Below are 21289 nucleotides of genomic sequence, written 5' to 3'. Positions count from 1 at the left end.
ACGAGAACCCGTCGACAACCACACAGGTCGTCGGAAGAGGAAAACCCCCATCCCAATTGCTTTATAAAAACGCAGTTTTAACCCCAAGCAACCAAGGCGCGCCAGTCAGTTTCCTAATGTCCAGCAGAACATCCTGAGCTAGCACTATGTGTTATTGAATCCCCAAGGCGCCCAGAGGAACGAAAAGAGGGGCGGGATGCAACCAACTCCATGAATGAATGAATGAAAACTTTATCCAACAGATTGCAGAATGGGTACAATACAGTACGGCTCAATACACACAAATGTTAAGGGGATGTAGACCTGAGAAAGACGTTAGTCTTGTTTCCATCAGGATCCCCCATTTCCAATTCATATAGATTCATCCAACTCTTTATAACAATAAAGAAGAAGCATCACCCGTATGAACCCAACTGCACAGCTGGGAGTAAAAAACCGTTTACATGTTTTTACATCCAGTCACTCCTTTTGTCAAAGAGTAAAGACCAGGGCCCTCATTCATCAATAGTGTGCGTAGAACATTTCTATTTCAACACGTAAGCACGGAATGTAGAACTAGTGTACGCACAGGGAAGTCGGGATTCATCACACGGTGCGTACGCAGGCTCTATGGTCCTCCGTGTTGATGAATACCACTTTGTTCTACCGTCAATGCTCGTGCATGATTATCCATATATGGTCATGAAAATGAGGAAACACCCCCCATGGGATGTGAAATAATGGACTGACCCGAGTGGGACTCTGAGAAACTCCACGAAGATTGTTCACTGCTGTCGAACCAAGAAGACACTATTGCGTATTATGGCCCTGGGATAAATAAAAGGCGGACTCGTAAACGGTGATGTCAGATATCAACGGCTCCCTAAGACCATTGCTGCAATTCTGCCTGGACAGCTCAAAATACTAATAAAGACCGTTCGTTGACCACTGTTTGGCGTTGGTTGTGTGTCATTATAACCGTGCTGTAATATGAATGCCTTTATTAGTTGTGTTCGATTGGCTATATGATTTTTAGAGGCATCTATTTTGTTGTCGGCTAATAAAGACCGCGCTGGAATATGACTGCCTTTTCCCGTGTTGTTTGATTAATACCCAGCTGGGATTAAAGTTCTCCTCAATTTTATTCCAAATCGCGATGGATCTCCCGTCAATTTTCTACCTGCTGCATATGATTTCTAGAGGCATACTACAATCTATTTTGATGTCAGTATTGGGTAGCCTATATAAACAATAATAGAGAGCATATACAAGAACAATGAATCTCACTGCATGTATGATGTAGCCTGCCTTTCAATACATGAACTTGAATTCCATCATGTTTGTGTGCGGGACTCACAAGGCTGTTGTCACAATGGGTGGTACCGGTACAGTAATAATTACAGTCCACACAATATCACGAACGATCCATGCCATAGCCTATGTTCTATTAGGACATGATCTGTGACGACAAATGTTCTAGAATGTTTGAAGATATCATACTCTGACAGCATGCCTATGATCAACAAAAACGCGAACTTGAATCCCATCATATACATAGTCTGTCCACTATAGTGTCATTGCAATGCATTTTCTATTCTTTCTTATACAGTAAAAAGGGGGAAGAACACTATATTCATATGACTTGTATTCTGCTTACAGCTTCGAAATTCCACTTGTTTCGTTTAACGTAAAGCCTTTTAAATATAATCAAAACGTTCCCGTGTTTCTGCGGTCTGCGCAGAATAATAACGAGTTGAGCTTTATGATTTATGATGAATTGAAAATGGGGGACCCTGATGTAAACAAGACGAAAGTTGGTCTGCATCCCCAATTAACAATTGTATGTACTGAGCTGTACTGTACTGTACCCATTCTGCAATCTGTTAATAAACTTTTCAATCAATCAATCAATCAAGCTACGCGGAGCGCAGTCAGTCAGTAGCCTACACCCCGTATATTCCAATAACGCTATATAAACCATGCTGCATTCATTCTGAGAGAAAGATCTATTATTCCAAATGCTATTTATAGGGTTTTGACCATAATTACACTACTGTTGCTATTTTACAATGAACTATAATGAACTACGGTTCGTACAGAACATGCCAGTGTTATTATGCACAGAAGCTCATTTCCTTGTTGTAATAATATATTCTACCACTGAGCGCCAGGTAAGTGTGGTCTGACCTGTGCGTAGATGTAAGCACGGAGTCAAGTTCAAATCGAAATTGATGAATCCCACTCTTTGCTTAGAAATGATCGTACGCACAGGGTAAGCACAGATCTGTGCGTAGAACACGTTAATGAATGAGGGCCCAGACCTTCCCAGAAACCTTCCCAGAAACCTTCCCACATGAGTCGTAGTCATGAAAAAGACATGTCAACTGTGAGTCACGTGACCAACTGATTCAAGTTTACACATAAATCGAGCGTAGCAGACCCGTAAGCCCTACGCTCTAACTCGACACCTTAACACTCTTTAACTCACGGAAGGCGTCGCCATAGCAACATTGCTATGACGGGGAAACCCTGCACACGGCTCCTGTTTGTAATAGGAGTCGGCAGGATAACCCCCCCCCCCCCCCCCCCTGCCAAGACGTCCTAACGGCTCGGCCCTGAACAAAAAACCCTTCTTTCCCTACACACAAAAACAACTGTAGCATTTTGAAACCTCCGGTAGAATGCTAATGTATAGCGTAAGCTAATACAATGCCCGCTACCCACAAAATATGTGAACAGGATTTACAACAAAACAAGTCGTATGTGTGTGAATCCTACACCCGTTGACTATGTCGTACATAGCAAAACGCTGACCGAGAGTAACGGCTAGGCCGTGGAACGTGTGTGTACGAGTATTACTGCAACTAACACAACAGCGTCGTGGAACACATATACTTTGTTTAAGCAATGGAATACCACCAGTTTCTACCTGCATGTGGAGCGTCAGGCTAATAGAACCTCCTACGACTGAGTGTATGCTTGCAGACCTTGCTTAATCTCGTAACATGACTCATCTCTCAACGTAACAGTGCAGATTCATATTTACGCAACCCCATCATATGATTTGTTGAAGAAACACACAGTTTGTTTGGCCAAAAACATAGTTCCCCTTCTATCGGGGAACTTTTTTATTTTATATGGCTCAAAAACACAATCATAAGGGGCCGGGGAGGGTGTAGAGGAGAGGGGGCACAGAGGGGAAAAGTCACTCTTAGCGGCGTCTGCCACCTCGCGCCGCTCGAGTCTTGCCACCCCGAGGAGCCCCGGAGGGACGGTAGTTAACTGTCTGCTGGTCTCGACGTTCCCTACCGTCTCCTCCGGTCGTGGATGGGTCGGCGGTAGCAGAAGCGCTGTCTCTTCTCCTGGCCTTCTTGGAGGGGCCAGCAGCGGCGGTAGAGGCAGTGGTAGGCACGGCGGAGGAAGCTCGACGTCGTGGAAGCCTTCTGACTCCACCGGCAAGGACGGGAGGCGGAAAATGGGGTTGAAGAACGGATCTCTCCTCTGCCATCTCTCTGCACGTTGAGGTCATCAACCGCAGGGCCTTCCCGAACAGTCCAGCATCGGAGAGGTTGGCCGTCAGAAGAGGGGTTCTCTTCTTCTCCAGCACTCGAGCCTGCTCCAGCCAAAGGTGGCGCTGGGTCAGGGTGGCCAGGGCGCGCGTCTTCCCCGAGGTTATGGCCAGCACCTGGGTGATCTGATCGCATTTTACCTCGGTCAGATCCACGCCGCCCGTCATAATCCCCGATACAAATCTAGCTAGGTGGGCGATGTTAGAAGCCACAGCCAGCGATTGTGTACCAGCGATAAATGACTGGTCACCCCAATATGCCAATCGCCTAGCCGATCTTCCATGGAGAACCGGCTTGCATAATGGTTCCCACACCACATCCGGACAGAGGAGAGCGGCCATCGGACTATCAAGCCGTGGCACGCCCTCTCTCATACCTTTGACCAACCCCGACACCCGCGTAACAGGTACGTAGGCGGGGGTAAGTCCCATGATGTGAGACACCGCCTGACCCTGACGAACATAGGCCCCCATTGAGGGGAAAAATGGGTAGACAACGTCCACCCCTCTCACCGGGCGACGCTGCCAGAGATGACCTATGAGATCGTCAGGGACAGGAGCAGGCAATGGCAGCGGCAGTGGCACGCCGTTTGCAGCGGCGGCTACCGCCATGAGCTCGGGAAACAAAGCCCGCAGTTCCCCCTGCTGACCTTCCTCCACCGAACCCACATCCCTCACATGCAGCAGGCTTCGACCCATTGAGGAGCCACAGTCTGATGTGGCTGATAGCAGGGCATCCTGCTGATGAGGCCGAGGTGGTTCCCCGACATCTTCGAACAAGGCGTCCCAAGGAGCCATTTCTCCCCCCTCCTGGATAGGAGGGATACTCTCCTCCACAGGACCTTCAAACAAGAATCCGTCCGACTCTTCCATGAAGTCCTCAGTTTCCATCGGAAATCCAGAGCCGGACGCATCCTCGCTGGTCTCCAGCAATTCTCCAAACCCAGGCCGTTCGCGCCTGCATGCCACCATCTTGCGACGTGAACGGGCAGACGCAAAAAGTTTGCGTCGCAAGTCCTCCGGACCCAAAACAACCGCCCGTTCAACAACGGACGATTCCCTGGAACCAGAGGAACCAGAGTCGAGATCAGGCCATCGCCGGAGCGACGGCACCGATGCCTCGGCTCCTCGGAGAGGCAAACTACCCATCGGCTGCCTCCTGGGCTGGGTCGGCAACCACGAAAGTGGCAGCAGCCCCGCACCAGAACGCACGACGGAGGCGGGAATGGAGAACCGCTGGTGAAGAGTAGGTCTACTCTCCGAAGAAAACATTATGACTTAGCTTTTCCCTTTTAACAGATATGAGAGAAGAAAAAACTAAGCACAATGTAGACTCGTCACAACTCTTTTCAACTAACAACACGTCAAGTGGGGTACTACCGAGGCACTTCCTTGTGGTGAAAGCAAGAAGGAGGAGAGCAGGTGACCACACACCTGCTTATGAAGGTAAGCTAACGAGGGGTGTGGTCAGATGAATACTGGTATTAAAGGTACATTTGTGGAATTTATTCAGTGCGCGTGCACGTACACGAGGGAGTGCATGAGTGATGCCGAGCGGATCCCCTAGTAATGATACAGAACTTTGAATTTTCTATGGGGACTGCCCAGATCCCTCTCATGGACCTGGACCTCACTTTGAGAACCTCTAATCTAGTTCTTCAGTATTCGTCTCTAATTACTCTAAAATTGCGTATTTCTGTAAAAAGTTTTCTAACCCTAAAAACGCCCCTGGCTCCCACCCTCTGGAACTCCCTCCCCGCAGAACTCCGCACCGCCCCAACTCTGGACTCATTCAAAAAACTGCTCAAAACCCACCTCTTCAACTTGGCCTTTAACCCCTAATCTCTCACTTTATATGTATATGTTGTGTCTGTCCACTGTCTGTTACTTTGTTATCCCCCCCCCCTATGTAAAGCGACCTTGGGTCTCTTGAAAGGCGCTATATAAAATGTAAAGTTATTATTATTATTATTATTATTATTATTATTATTATTATTATTATTATTATTATTATTATTATTATTATTATTATTATTATTATTATTATTATTATTATTATTATTATTATTATTATTATTATTATTATTATTATTATTATTATTATTATTATTATTATTATTATTATTATTATATATTATTATTATTATTATTATTATTATTATTATTATTATTATTATAGTATCTACAGGTATGTAAAAAGGATTATATGGAGGTACTGTATGTACAGACAGATGTGGATAGATATATACATACGGTAAGAATAAATATATATATATATACAGTATATACAGCATTATTGTACATGCTATCATACAGAGTTATATGGGTTATATGCAGGTGTATAAGTAGGTATATATTCAGATTCAGATTCAGATTCCTTTATTGTCACGTAATTTAGTACCTTACAGCAAAAAATAGTGAAATAAAATGTGTTGTGGTTCCTCAACCATAGCAGCATCCAATAATATAAATACAATAAATTAGCATATAGAAGGATTATATGCAGGCATATTCAGACAGATATGGATATATATATATAGATAAAAAAAAATAGACATGATAAAATAGACATGTTAAAGTCCTGAGATAATGCAGCTACGAATTAGGGCACTGGGTCCTATGTACACTACTATACAATATACACAGTTTTATTCTATATCCTTATGAGTAAAACACATTTTTTGCACGTCTCATATTGCACTTTACTGTTCAATTTGCACTCTGGTGATGACAATACATTTTAATCTAATCTAATCTAATCTAATCTAATATAATATCTAAAGCTGAAGCAACCAGTTGTTCTGAGTGACAAGAGGGGTTTTCCCTAAAATAGCCGGGTAGACCGCAGGCAAACGTGATCTCACTCGGAGTTCGCCGCCAGACTAGTTCACGGTAAATGGTTGAATGGGAGCGTTCCGATGGCGGTAGTGATCAGAGGTCTGGTCATGGTGCTATTCGCAGAGAGGACATAACGAGGAGCGCTCCTCTCTAGAGGGAGCCGGTTGAACTTGGAGTGTGGTGTGGTGGAGGGCAGGAGATGTGAAGAGTCAATTTACTGTGCGGTCATTATCTTCATCAGTCGTGTTGAAGTTATGTGTTATATACGATTGCATGTAACTGCTTAACTGTTTCCACAAGAGGGCGCTATAGGCATAGCTATTGAAGCTGACGCCAGGTAAGAGGTATAAAAGGAGATGTTACCTCCCCCTCTGTCTCTTCCTCCGTCGCCTCTCACAAGGAGAAGGTCTCGTGTGCTGATGTGTGCAATGTGAATAATAAACCACGCCAAAGGCTAAAGAGAGAAACCTTGTCGTCATGGCCAAATTATTGTCGCTCCATAGGTGACTCTGTCAACAAGTGGTGTTCCAAGAACTGAAGCCATGGCATTCGGTTAAAGGGGAATTTCACCCCCGAAAAAGCTGATTTATTTTGCACATGGGTCAGATTACAGGGGGTGACGGGTAGAGCAGTCGTAGTCGGAAGGTTCCCGGGTTCGATTCCTGCACCTCCCGGGCAGCGTGTCGAAGTGTCCTTGAGCAAGACACTTAACCCCTAATTGCTCCCAATGTGCAGGTTGGCACCTTGCATGGTTGCCTCTGCCATCGGTGTGTGAGTGAATGGGTGAATGTGAGGAACAGAAATTGTAAACCATGTTGAATAAAAGCGCTATAAAAATGCACTATTTACCATTTAGATTACTAATGTAGTCTAGTTCTTCAGGTACTTCATGCTAATCTTGTATTGATGCAGCGGAATCTGTACACACATCTGATTAGCACTATTACTCACTAGTCCTAATTTATATATTTTACAGTTTAATCACCCGTACATTGTATATTACTGTTGCACTTTACTGTTATATTTGGACTCTGGTTGGATGCCAAACTTGTTTTTGTTGTACTGTACTGAATAGTGACAATACATTTGAATCTAATCTGTAACAGTCTTTCAAAAAATGTGTTTAGTTTGAAAGTTATTGAGAGTTAATGAGTTAATGATGTCATCGGGGGACACTGAATCCTTGTTTTAATTATGGTACACATATTAATGACTGACTGTGGTGGGGAGTTTGTTCCACCAGTGTGGAGCGAGGACCGAGCATAGCCTGCTTCTCTTTCTCTTTGACGACCCCCTCGGAGCTCGGATAGGAGTGGGTCTGAGGCGGCCAGAGGATGTAGAGCGGAGGGGTCTTGAGGGTGTGTAGTTAGAGACCATTGACCGGAGGTAGGAGGGAGCTGTTCCCTGCGCTGCACAGTCAAGGACCTTGAAGTGGATTAATGTGGAAATAGGAAGCCAGTGCAGCTCTCTGAGAGGGTACGAAAGAATGTCATGCCATGAATATAGATTTATATATTTGTTTTTTCTTTTCTTTCTATCCTGCCTGTATTTCATTTAATTTCAAACCTTTATTTAAACTCAAAAGGCAACTGTGGTTTCCCTCATTTACAGTCATGTACATACAGAAATGAGCAAAAATAAAAGGCATATAAAGTCACAACAATAAGACAACAAAATGAGGCAAAAGTAAGGATAACAAATTAATTAAAACACGTACAACTTGATTGACAAATGTTGGAGATCAAGGTTTTAAACTCTGCAATGGACGGGAGAATCTCAAGCCTTAAGGACTGTTGGAGTTCATTCCTTGAGCTATAGGGGCATCATAGTGAAATGCAGATTTACCCTGTTCAGAGCAAACTCAAGGAAACTCAGAAAATCCGCCAAAAAGTACATGCCCAAGTAAATTGAAGATTGCTCCACTTCTACAAGGTCAATTTGCATGTTCCAGCCAGTCACTAGAATGGGTTCCATAGGTTCCAATATTCCATTCCAATAATGTATATAAGATGTAGTTTAAGGAGGTAGCTTACCTTAAAAATGAATGGCCTTAAAAATGAACAAATACCAGTGTTTGTTGCACCTCTCCGTCAGAGAGGACCAACCAACCTTCTCATAAAGGACACAGTGATGAGTGTTGTATCTATCATTAGTGATGAATCTGAGGGCAGAGTGATATACAGAGTCCAAGGATTTAAGAGTTGAGGCCGTAGTATGTCTATAAATTACGTCACCATAGTCCAAGGCTTCGACAACTCTCTTCCTACTAATCAAAGGAAAGCTGGTTCTGTTTCTGTATAGGAAGCAACTTGGAGGCAAGATTGTCCACATGGAATTTAAATATAAAATTCTCATCGAGCCACACACCAAGATATTTCTATTCAGTGACAGTGATATGCAGCCCATCATCTCCCCACACCGTCTGACTCTGATGAAGACGCGCCCTGTGTCCAAATGTTAGTTTAAAGGGGAACTATCTTATAAATGGCCTTTTTCAGTGTTTAGCATTGTTTCCTAGCTATGTGGACTTCATTCTCCTCTCACAATATTCACCCTCACTGAACTGAGTCATCTGAAAATGTGCTGATTTGTGATGTCAGAGAGACTCAGCTGCATGATAATCAGCTGAGACTCACACACACTCCACACAGTTACCACACAGTGGTTGGAGCCCAGGCTCAAAACGGCTTAAGATCTTGAGGTAGAAAAATGCTGTTTTTGAGGACTTGATTAGAAATACAAAACAATGAATTAAAAAAAATTTAAAATTACAGAGGTGTTCCATAAACTCACGGGAATTGTGTAAAAGTGCCCATATAGTGAAAGAAATAGTAAAATAGTTCCCCTTTAACATCAAGTGAGAGAAATATGAGATAAAAGAAAAGAGGGTGGGGTTTGAGATAGTTCAACCAGCTAAGGAAAAGAAGGCAGGGTTTGAGATAGGTCAACCAGCTAAAGAAAAGAGGGCAGGGTTTGAGATAGGTCAACCAGCTAAGGAAAAGAGGGCAGGGTTTGAGATAGGTCAACCAGTTAAAGAAAAGAGGGCGGGTTTGAGATAGGTCAACCAGCAAAAAAGAAAAGAGGGCGGGGTTTGAGATAGATCAACCAGAAAAAATAAAAGAGGGCGGGGTTTGAAATAGGTCAACCAGCTAAAGAAAAACGACTATGGATACATCCTGGATGATATGAAGGATCAACACACTAACTATATGTTAGGGATTCCGACATTTACACTGAGCGCCTTCACCAACACAGACTTGGTGGAGGTTATGGGGAGAACTGGGATATAAGGCCAAGCTATGAAATCAAATACTATTATTGTCACTATTCAGATCATTTAAAGCATTTGTCCTTAGCTTTTAATTGTGTTACAGTGATACAGCAAGGCACGTAAGTGTGCATCATCCACATACTGTAAGATACAGCAAGGCATGTACTGTAAACCTGCATCATCCACAAATCAAGTGTATTGCCTGAAATCTGTGCGCTCCAGTGTTCTACCTTGGACTAAATCTGGGAGTTCTCTCCCTCCTCCTGGTTGTCCTGATGTTCTGTAGTTTAACTTTGATGAATGTGTTTCTACTGTACCTCTTTGGCTACATTCCACTGCGGGTGAAAGTGGCACAGGTCTGAATAGGTCAGATCTGATTCTTTCATGTCAGTGTGAACAGCACAAATCACATCTTTTCAATTCTGATTTGGGCCACTTTCATAAACAGTCATGTGACCTCAGTCTGAACAGTCATTTGACCTCAGTCTGAACAGTCATTTGACCTCAGTCTGAACAGTCATGTGACATCAGTCTGAACAGTCATGTGACCTCAGTCTGAACAGTCATGTGACCTCAGTCTGAACAGTAATTTGACCTCAGTCTGAACAGTCATGTGACCTCAGTCTGAAGTGTCATGCAACCTCAGTCTGAACAGTCATGCGACCTCAGTCTGAACAGTCATGTGACCTCAGTCTGAACAGTCATGTGACCTCAGTCTGAACAGTCATGCGACCTCAGTCTGAACAGTCATGTGACCTCAGTCTGAACAGTCATGTGACCTCAGTCTGAACAGTCATGCGACCTCAGTCTGAACAGTCATGTGACCTCAGTCTGAACAGTCATGCGACCTCAGTCTGAACAGTCATGTGACCTCAGTCTGAACAGTCATGTGACCTCAGTCTGAACAGTCATGCGACCTCAGTCTGAACAGTCATGTGACCTCAGTCTGAACAGTCATGTGACCTCAGTCTGAACAGTCATGCGACCTCAGTCTGAACAGTCATCTGACCTCAGTCTGAACAGTCATGTGACCTCAGTCTGAACAGTCATGCGACTTTCATGTGACTTTTATGTCACTTGACATTTGTCAAAAAAAATAAACATCCATCGTCTTTATTGTTCGTTTGCGCATGCGGGTCAGTTCAGAAGTGTGACCAGTTCACACTGGAATCTGATATTGGCCACATTTAGAATAAGAATTTATTTACAAAGAATAAGTAAATCAGTGCAATAGATCAGAATTGAGCACTAAGGCTTGCGGTGTGAACGTAGCCTATGTCAGCATGTAGGACGATGACAGTGATTAAACGCTCTGTCTTAGTCCCCCGACAGGGAGTAAACCTCTCCGGCCTCGGCGACAGACCGCTCCCTCGGGATTGATCGATTAACCAGTCGAGATCATCAACGTACGGGTCGTTCCCTCTTGCGCTGTGAGCAGGTGTCGGTGTTTCTGTCAATACTATCGACTGTTTGGTTCATGAGCCTTTGCTGAACGGCGTGCCCTCCTCTTTAGTGCTATATACACCCCACCTCAGAAACGTCCAACTCTCTCAGGCGTTGGCAATTAAGGGAAAGGTCAGGTGGAATCAATGGTGGTTATGATTTTAGGAGAGTGGCGAACACAAAGGTTTCCTCCCCCCCGAAAAGGTTGTAAATTCCAAAGTTTAGAGCAGGATAGAGCCTAGTTCCAATCAATAGGACAACAACGTGTCTGCTCAGAGGGATGGCAACTACGATTGGCCTATCTCAAGCCCCACCCTCTTTTATTATTTTTGTATCCACTTTTTTCTCCTTATTTTCAATTTTTTCTCCCATCCCAATTTCGCTGTTTCCAATTCACCCCTCCCCTGTCTTGAACGTTGCTCGCATATGCCCCCCACAGGTCGGCCGTAGGGAGGATAGAAGCCTTGCATCACGTGTCCCCTCCGAAACACGAGGAGGCAGCCTGTCACATCTTTTCACCTGCCAGCGCGGACTCTCATTGGCGAGGTGTAACGTGTGGGAGGCTCACACTACCCCCGCCATTTCCTGTCTCTGCTGTGCAGGCGTCCCCCAACCGACCTGTAGGAGTCGCTGTCCACAAAGTCCAGATTACCACCCATCGACTTCCACCTGCTAACTCTGCCAATGAGTTAGTATGACGGCCGGCCCAAGCCGGAGGCAACGCAGACAGCCGGAGTCGAACCCGGTGTCTCTTGCGTTGGTGACGAGCGCAATGTCCGCTGCGCCACCCAGCCGCCCCCCACCCTCTTTTCTTGATCCTCCAATCAGAACTGTGTTGCTTCCTTTGGGCAAAGGAAGCAACATTTGTGATTGGAGGATCAATCAAGATAAGATAAGATATTACTTTATTGATCCCGTTGGGGAAAGTCGGGCGTGATAGCAGCATGGGGGGAGGGGAGGGTGTGCACTGCAGGTACGGGGAGGGTAATATTAGAAAGACATAAATATAGGCCAAACATTTTGATCTGAATATAAAAATAGATAGGTAAACCAACCAGCAAAAAAAGATAATAAAGAAGAAACGACTATGGAAACATCTGGGATGATATGAAGAATCAGCACAGTAACTATACTGTATGTTGGGGATTCTGACATTTACAGAGAGTACCTTCACCAACACAGACTTGGTGGAGGTTATGGGGACAACTGGGATATAACCTGAGATATTCTTTCTTCTGTGTCTTGATGGAGGTTATGGGGACAACTGGGATATAATGTCCCGATCAAATTTTTTTGCTCCCGATCCGATCCCGATCATGTGATTTTGAGTATCTACCAATACGATCTTTCCCGATCCGATCAAAAAATAAATAAAAGAAAAAGTAATTTTTTTTTTTTTTTTTTTACTTTTTTTTTTATTCAACAAACATGACCATGTTCACGTCTTAAACTCATACTGAGGCCTTAGTTTTGGTTTTAAATTGCATATCATCATTCATTTATTTATTGTCACACAGAGCAGAAGAATTTTGCCAAAACAAACCAATAGTATCCAGCTGCAGAACGGCAGACCAGCCACACTCTCAGACCCAAACGCATTTCCTTTGATTTAATTATACATCAAATGATTTATGTCAAGGATTGCAATGCCTCGCTTGAATGAAGTTAACTTTTCACCTGGATAACGTCAATATTCAGGGTGAATGTAATGTGAGAAATTGGGATTAAAAAAATTAAAAAAAATTTTTATTTGGGTCTGAGATTTTGGCTGGTCTGCCGTTCTGCAGCTGGATACTATTGGTTTGTTTTGGCAAAATTCTTCTGCTCTGTGTGACAATAAATAAATTAATGATGATATGCAATTTAAAACCAAAACTAAGGCCTCAGTATGAGTTTAAGACGTGAACATGGTCATGTTTGTTGAAAAAGAAAAAAAGTAAAAAAAAAAAAAAAAAAAAATTGCAGATTTTTTATTTTTTTTGTCGATCCCGATCTTCGGAAAATCACGTGATCGGCCCCGATCCCGATCACGTGATCGGATCGGGACATCCCTTTGGACATTTACAGGGGCCAGTTTCTAATTGCAGCCACCCGTAGGTGCTCTTTGAGAGCGGTTTTGAAGGAGGGTACGGATTCACATTCCTTTACGGCTGTGGGTAGGGCGTTCCACATTGATGTGGCGTAATTGTGAAACGTGTTTAGTCCCTTGTTTGAGCCGAATCTGGGTTGAACATGATTTGTGGAACTCCCTCTGGTGTTGTGGTCGTGGAATTCACTGACCTTTGGGAAGTATTTCGACATGTACATGGGTACCTACCTTAGTGGTGTAGTGTATCTTGTAGACCATGTGTCTCTCTCAGTATCACTCTTCAGTACAGTGGGCTGCACTGAGTGTGTGTGTCTCTCAGTATCTCTCTTCAGTACAGTGAGCTGCACTGACTGAGTGTGTCTCTCTCTCTCAGTATCTCTCTTCAGTACAGTGATCTGCACTGAGTGTGTGTGTCTCTCTCAGTATCTCTCTTCAGTACAGTGAGCTGCACTGACTGTGTGTGTCTCTCTCTGTATCTCTCTTCAGTACAGAGAGCTGCAGTGAGTGTGAGTGTCTCTCTCAGTATCTCTCTTCAGTACAGTGAGCTGCACTGAGTGTGTGTCTCTCTCAGTATCTCTCTTCAGTACAGAGAGCTGCAGTGAGTGTGAGTGTCTCTCTCAGTATCTCTCTTCAGTACAGTGAGCTGCAGTGAGTGTGAGTGTCTCTCTCAGTATCTCTCTTCAGTACAGTACTTCAACCAACCAATGCTTGGAATCCCCAATGCTCCTTATGGGGAGAAAAAAGCTCTTGAAAAGCTCTGATCCGTCCGTTCTGCTCGTCCCATTGTTGCGCAGCGTGACCTTGTATGTCATGTCCCTCTTCCACTTGGCAGCCGGGCCTCATTGTGGACGAGTCTATGAGTTCATCGCAAACCCTCCGTGCTAGAATACATCATTTCCATTTTGCGGCGCGTGGATGTCAGTCTGACACTGTTGTTTGGGGTGCGTGGTGGAGGTGTGGCGGGGGGGGGGGGGGGGGGGTGGAGGGCGTTGCATAACACACGGACACGGGGGAAGGTGTTAAATGAAGTGGCATGGAGCAGAGTCACATGTCTTCATCCCAACGGGAGGAATACAGTGGACGGTCTGTATTCCCCGGAGTTTAACAATCTGTTGTGTTTATGAGGCCTTGCCCCACTTAAACACAACAACACCCCTTCCAGAGATGGAGGTCAAAATTATTGGGTCGATTATTTTTAAGAAGAAGAATGCGAGCAATGTAAACCTGCATGATCCACATAAGAGACAGCAAGGCGTGTAAACCTGCATGATCCACATAAGAGACAGCAAGGTGTGTAAACCTGCATGATCCACATAAGAGACAGCAAGGTGTGTGAACCTGCATGATCCACATAAGAGACAGCAAGGTGTGTAAACCTGCATGATCCACATAAGAGACAGCAAGGTGTGTAAACCTGCATGATCCACATAAGAGACAGCAAGGTGTGTAAAACCTGCATCATCCACATAAGAGACAGCAAGGTGTGTAAAACCTGCATCATCCACATAAGAGACAGCAAAGCATGTAAAACCTGCATCATCCACATAAGAGACAGCAAGGCGTGTGAACCTGCATCATCCACATAAGATGCAGCAAGGCACAGTTTCACATCCTGTCACATATATTGTATCTGTCAGGACAGGCAGTGTCACAGGAGTCAATGTAGACACTATACTATAGGAACAGCCTTTCACCTTCACTCTGTGCATTTTATTATGCTGTGGTGGAAATGGTGAGATTGCGTCAACTCTGACTGGACAAGCTCAATGTCAAATCTTGTGCAGGATTGTATGCATCAACCACTTCTGTGTGGCCGTGTATTTCATAGGTTAGAGCGAGTCCTATCTATTGAATTTCCTTCATGGACGAGACAGCTATTGAGTACAGAGTGCCATCTGGTGTTTGCAGAGAGCAAGGCTGGCTAGGCCCATTGCAGCAAAATGTCCACTATATTACGTCTCAGATAGATAAATGTAAATTCACCCATAATACAGTTTTTTTTTTTTTTTTTTTTTATTCTTAAGAACTCCAGAAAACTGATTGTTAAAAAGTAGCCTATATGTATTGCTATTTTACAGAATTATGAGGGCATAGTGTGTATATAAATGATTATTGTTCTCCCTCAATAGCACGAGGACTGATCTCAAAGCGTCGTAGGGCGGAACTTCCTACAGATGGCAGTGTTGGCTCGCCTCACATCTCACAGCATTGCTCGCCTACTAGATCAAATGAAGTACACACGCATATCTACCACGCATCTGTGGAAGAAAAGCCCCGAAGCCGTGCAACCGGTAAACAACTGATGTAAAAAAAAAAACAGGGAGTGTAAAACAGCGACATTCCACAACACGACTCTGATTTAACTTTAGAGTTCACCTTTCATTTAATGTTTTAAACACCAGGACAACGACCATGTAAACGTTGTAAACGTGTGTCAAACTGATAGATGGTGCGGCCTACTTTAGCCCGCACGGCGCAGGGGTGGCTGTTTCAGCACCATGGACAGCAGCATTGGGAGCTTTTGTCATAGAACCACAGACAGGACATCTGTCCTTGCACACTGACTTTTCTGCTCAGCTTTGGTGTCATTCTAAGCAGCTGAATGAATGAAAACTTTATTTAACAGATTGCAGAATGGGTACAATACAGTACAGCTCAATACACACAATTGTTAAGGGGATGCAGACGAGAGAAAGACGATTGTCTTGTTTACATCAGGGTCCCCTTTCAATTCATAGTGAATTCGAGGGACTATTATTCCTATGTGAAGTTGACAATGTTTATTTTTTTTCATCCTGCCCAACCAATACTATTTTGCACCGTTTTCTTTTCTTTATTTGCTTCGACATCGTGTATAACCATTATACCACATAATGTCTTGGCCAGTCAGTGGACACAGGCCAGGCAGGGTATAATAGCTCTGCAATCTGAAGAAGAACACCATAATAAATGTGTGACATGTAGGGAGTTAACGCGTCCACTGGGCTCCTCCACTTGGAGAGGAGACGCACGCATGCGTACTGACATGAGGCAGCCGGTCTGGGGGGAAAGCCTTATGTGCCAACGGATGTAATCAAGGCAAAGAAGAATTATCTCTTCTCTCTGGGCATACATGGTGAAATTGTAAGTACTGGTCGCCAAAATGATGTGTTCTTCTTACACTGACAATTCGTGTCGCCTCGAAAGGCCTGATTGCCGGTAGTTTTTTAAATGGCATGTCACTATCTCGGTGTGCAGTGTGTGGGGGGGTTTTATTAACAGATCTGCGCGGTGTCTTTTCAGTGGTTGTCCAGGGTGATGATGATGAGGCTGTATGGTTCTTCTTCTTCTTCTTCTTCTTCTTCTTCTTCTTCTTCTTCTTCTTCTTCTTCTTCTTCTTCTTCTTCTTCTTCTTCTTCTTCTTCTTCTTCATGGTGGCACTTTCTATTGATGTGATGATGCGAGCAGCTAATGCAATGGCTTCTCATTGTATTATATATCGAACAGGGCCGGGGCACTCAATCCCCATGGCGTATTTATATACACATGCATGAATGTATTGTAACATATCAGATCAATAATAATTGATATGGTCATATCATGTTTTATATCCTCTGAATGGACACCCCCATTCCATCACCTATCGAAGCCATAGCGTAACGTAATATTGTGTTTGCTTTGAAGTAGCCTATCCGACACTAACGCGTAAAACATTATCATTTATCTTTTGGGGGGGGGGGGGGGGGTAGACGCGCAGAATCTGTTCACGAAACCACTTCCGAATCTCACTGAAGGCGTGAACGAGTCCATTTTAGAAACGGTCATGGTTTTGTATTCCGTAATAACAACATGCTGTGATGACAGAGAGCTGCGCCTTCAGGTCCCCCTCCGTTAGGCTGCCAGCCAGCTGACACGAGAAACGATGCCCGGCCGGGAGCTCCGGTATGGGGAGGCGGAGGGCCCCTGGTATGGTATGGTATGGCCCTCCTCCCCACACCGCTGCTCCCGACCACGCATCGTTTTACGTGTCAGCTGGCAGCCTAACGATGCCGCGGGTTGATCTTACGGGATTTGCCGACGACTTGGTTCACTGCGCTGTATAACAACGAGACGTTTAATCAAACGCAGACGAGAGGTCTTTCTATACTGTATTGTGTGCACTGCACAGGCTGTCTGTAAGGCCCGCTGTCCTACAATACAATACTACGTGGGCATTATTATGTTGAATCAGGCCTGTATAGCGCTAGACAGCGGGTATAGGTAATAGACAACAACCTGACTGTCAAGGTGTGTGACTCCCAATGAGGTTGGGTTGTCAACACTGGTTGACAAATCGTGAAAACTTATTTAGCAATATACATTGAAAGCTTATAGCCACTGGGAAGTGTAATTTACACTGTGCACAAACCAGGCATTTTCGCATCTCCTGGTGTAGTCAAATGTTGCTAGTGTGGGATGCTGAGAGGATTCTGGGATGGGGCCCCTAAGAGTGTGGGAGGCTGGGAGGTGGCCCCTGAGAGTGTGGGAGGCTGGGAGGTGGCCCCTGAGAGTGTGGGAGGCTGGGAGGTGGCCCCTGAGAGTGTGGGAGGCTGGGAGAGGATCCTGGGAGGTGGCCCCTGAGAGTGTGGGAGGCTGGGAGGATCCTGGGATGTGGCCCCTGAGAGTGTGGGAGGCTGGGAGAAGATCCTGGGAGGTGGCCCCTGAGAGTGTGGGAGGCTGGGAGAGGATCCTGGGATGTGGCCCCTGAGAGTGTGGGAGGCTGAGAGAAGATCCTGGGAGGTGGCCCCTGAGAGTGTGGGAGGCTGAGAGGTGGCCCCTGAGAGTGTGGGAGGCTGAGAGAAGATCCTGGGAGGTGGCCCCTGAGAGTGTGGGAGGCTGGGAGGATCCTGGGATGTGGCCCCTGAGAGTGTGGGAGGCTGGGAGAGGATCCTTGGAGGTGGCCCCTGAGAGTGTGGGAGGCTGGGAGGATCCTGGGAGGTGGCCCCTGAGAGTGTGGGAGGCTGGGAGGTGGCCCCTGAGAGTGTGGGAGGCGGAGAGAAGATCCTGGGAGGTGGCCCCTGAGAGTGTGGGAGGCTGGGAGGATCCTGGGATGTGGCCCCTGAGAGTGTGGGAGGCGGAGAGAAGATCCTGGGAGGTGGCCCCTGAGAGTGTGGGAGGCGGAGAGAAGATCCTGGGAGGTGGCCCCTGAGAGTGTGGGAGGCTGGGAGAGGATCCTGGGATGTGGCCCCTGAGAGTGTGGGAGGCTGGGAGAGGATCCTGGGATGTGGCCCCTGAGAGTGTGGGAGGCTGGGAGAGGATCCTGGGATGTGGCCCCTGAGCGTGTGGGAGGCTGGGAGAGGATTCTGGGATGGGGCCCCTGAGAGTGTGGGAGGCTGGGAGGTGGCCCCTGAGAGTGTGGGAGGCTGGGAGGATCCTCTCGCCAGCCCCCCCCCCCCACCCGCTCTGCCTCCCCCTGACAACACGTTAGTTCTTGAGTTCCAGTCGGACGGCCACAGAATTTGACAGCGGGGGAATTTCCCCTCGCTCACTAATTGTTCCTCCATGCGCAGTATCCCCGATAGTGTGAATAGCATTCCATTGCCATATCACGGTTGGGCATGCCAGCACAAGCCTGGAGCGGAGGGGCTCAGCAACAAGCCATTACTTCATGCTCTGTGCGAGCAGATGGATGCCTAGGAGGAGATAATTCCTCCACACTGGTTACCAAGCAGGAGCCATGACTTCCACCTCCTCGGTGCTCCGCCACGCCGAGACATGCAGACCTGGTGGTACAACAACACGGGTTGTGTCGCGGTTACCGTCCGTCTTCCCCTGCGGTCTGTCTTCCACCCCGCCGCGCTTGTGTCCTTTTTGTCTTCTCGCGCCGACAGTGATTTGTTGCCTTACAATTACTTTGCCGGCCGAGACGAATGGCTTCTCGGACGTAACGTTTTTGGATGGGCACTTGGGGCAAAAGGGCAAGGGCTCAATCCCCCCCCCCCCCCCCCCCCCCCCCCTTCGGCCCTATCTAGTACACGCCACTGGTGAACAGTGTTTTAACCCGAGCCAGACTGTGCAAACTGCCCTTTTTTTTGCCCCAAGTGCCCACTGTCCACGATGAGAGCCGGTGGCTGGGGTTAATAAAACACTGTTGACGATCAGAGCCCCCCCCCCCCCCTCTCTGTCCACACAGCCCATGGGATCAGAGCGGATGGAGATGCGAAAGAGGCAGATGTCGGTGCAGCAGGAGTCTGCGACGGGAGGCACCGCACCGGCCCTCCAGCAGGACCAGGCGGGCCAGGCCAACCCAGGGGCCTCCAACGCCTGCTGCTTCTGCTGGTGCTGCTGCTGCAGCTGCTCCTGGTAGGTTCTCCCACGACGTCATCCAATTTTCTTTTTGACCAAAAGACGCAAAGTAAAAATAAAAACAAAAAACGTTTAGATTAGATTACATTAAAAAGGGGAACTATCTTATAAATGGCCTTTTTCAGTGTTTAGCATTGTTTCCTAGCTATGTGGACTTATATTAATATGATCTGTGTCTCTAATTCTCATATTTTGGCGCATTCTTCCAATTCTCCTCTCACAATATGCACCCCCTCACTGAACTGAGTCATCTGAAAATGTGCTGATTTGTGATGTCAGAGAGACACCGCTGCATGATAATCAGCTGAGTTTCCACACAGTTCCCACCGTGGTTGGAGCCCAGGCTCAAAACAGCTTAAGATCTTGAGGTAGAAAAATGCTGTTTTTGAGGACTTGATTAGAAATACAAAACAATGAATTAAAAAAAAATTAAAAAATACAGAGGTGTTCCATAAACCCACAGGAATTGTGTAAAAGTGCCCAAATAGTGAAAGAAATAGTAAAATAGTTCCCCTTTAAAATGTATTGTCATTATACAAGTGCAGTACAACGGAAAGACGTTTGGCATCCAACCAGAGTGCAAATGTAACAGTAAAGTGCATTAACCTCTTAAGCCCCGAGCGGTCCGGGACGCGTCTATTCGAATACCAACCGTTTTGTGCGTTTTGCGAATCTGATTGGCCACTGACGTTTCTGGTCATGTGACATGTGCACCAATCGTGTGACGGCAAGTTCTTTCGCCGGTTAAGCTTAGGCACTCTTTCGAAGTTGGTTAGGGGTTAGAGTTTGTCTTAGAGCAGGGCGATAGAACGCCAGCCCTGATTCCAAACTCTAACCTTAACCAACTTTGAAAGAGTCGCCAAGCTTAACCAGTGATAAACTAGGCGTTAGGTAGTTTGCTGCTGGTCGGGGCGGAAATGGGCGCGTCACGCGATTGGGTGCACAGAAACATCAGTGGCCAATCAGATTCGCAAAACGCACAAAACGGTTGGTATTCGAATAGACGTGTCCGGGACCGGTACGAGATTGATATCATGCCATAAATCCATCTCTACAGAATGTATGAATTAATGTTGCGTTTCTTTTTATGTAGCCAAGAGTAAAGACCCTAACCCAGTCAGAACAGCAGTCAAAGTGTATATTTTCAGCACTACATTTGATTTGGCGAAACCTAACTTGAGTGTAGTCTTTTGAGAGAAGAGACCCAGGGCATTCAATGGGCTTTCGAATAAAAAAAATATACACTTTCCAGCTCAATCAATCATCTGACTTCTAGCTGACTTTTTTCTTTCTCTTAATTTTCGGGGGGTCATATCCCACAAACCTGAACGTTATTGCCATAAAACAGAACGCAGTTAGTTTCTCTATATTTCTGTGAACGTCTAGCAAAAAACAGCGTTGCAATCTGATGAAAAATGGCGGAGAAATCTACATACATTTATAAAAAAGTAACTGTACCTACAGTAGATTTCATTCATGGTTTTTGCTGCACTGCCTGGTGATACTAAATCCAGATTGAACTCTGCCATCGAAAAGGGGAGATTTGGCCAGATCCATAGATGTGCGACTTGGCCATAATAACGTAATTTATAGGCCTGATATTCTATATTCTATAATCATATTTCAAATTGCATGTGTCCGTCCGGATGGCAGAATTCAGTACTGTCTCTACTAAATCTCCTGTTTATCATCTGCCCTTTATTCATTTGCTTAGATTTTTTTTACACATGACGTGATCTCAAGAAGGTGCTGAATGTGTGTGTAATAATTATATTCT

General features: G+C 45.6%; 1 protein-coding gene across 1 annotated transcript in view; it reads left to right on the top strand.

Annotated features, from left to right (window-relative positions):
• The window catches only part of rgs20 (regulator of G protein signaling 20), a gene marked incomplete at both ends in the record, with an annotated part of 48455 nt that overhangs the window by 7417 nt on the left and 19749 nt on the right, over positions 1–21289 (top strand). The window contains one exon of the mRNA XM_084327589.1: positions 19340–19509. Coding sequence (XP_084183715.1) covers positions 19340–19509 — 170 coding nt within the window. The remainder of the gene's footprint in view (positions 1–19339; positions 19510–21289) is intronic.

This window comes from Notolepis coatsorum (assembly GCF_963971535.1).
Source record: "Notolepis coatsorum genome assembly, chromosome: 13".
Taxonomy (NCBI): Eukaryota; Metazoa; Chordata; class Actinopteri; order Aulopiformes; family Paralepididae; genus Notolepis; species Notolepis coatsorum.
Note: the sequence above shows the minus strand (reverse complement) of the source record. Positions and strands in the feature narration are given on the sequence as shown.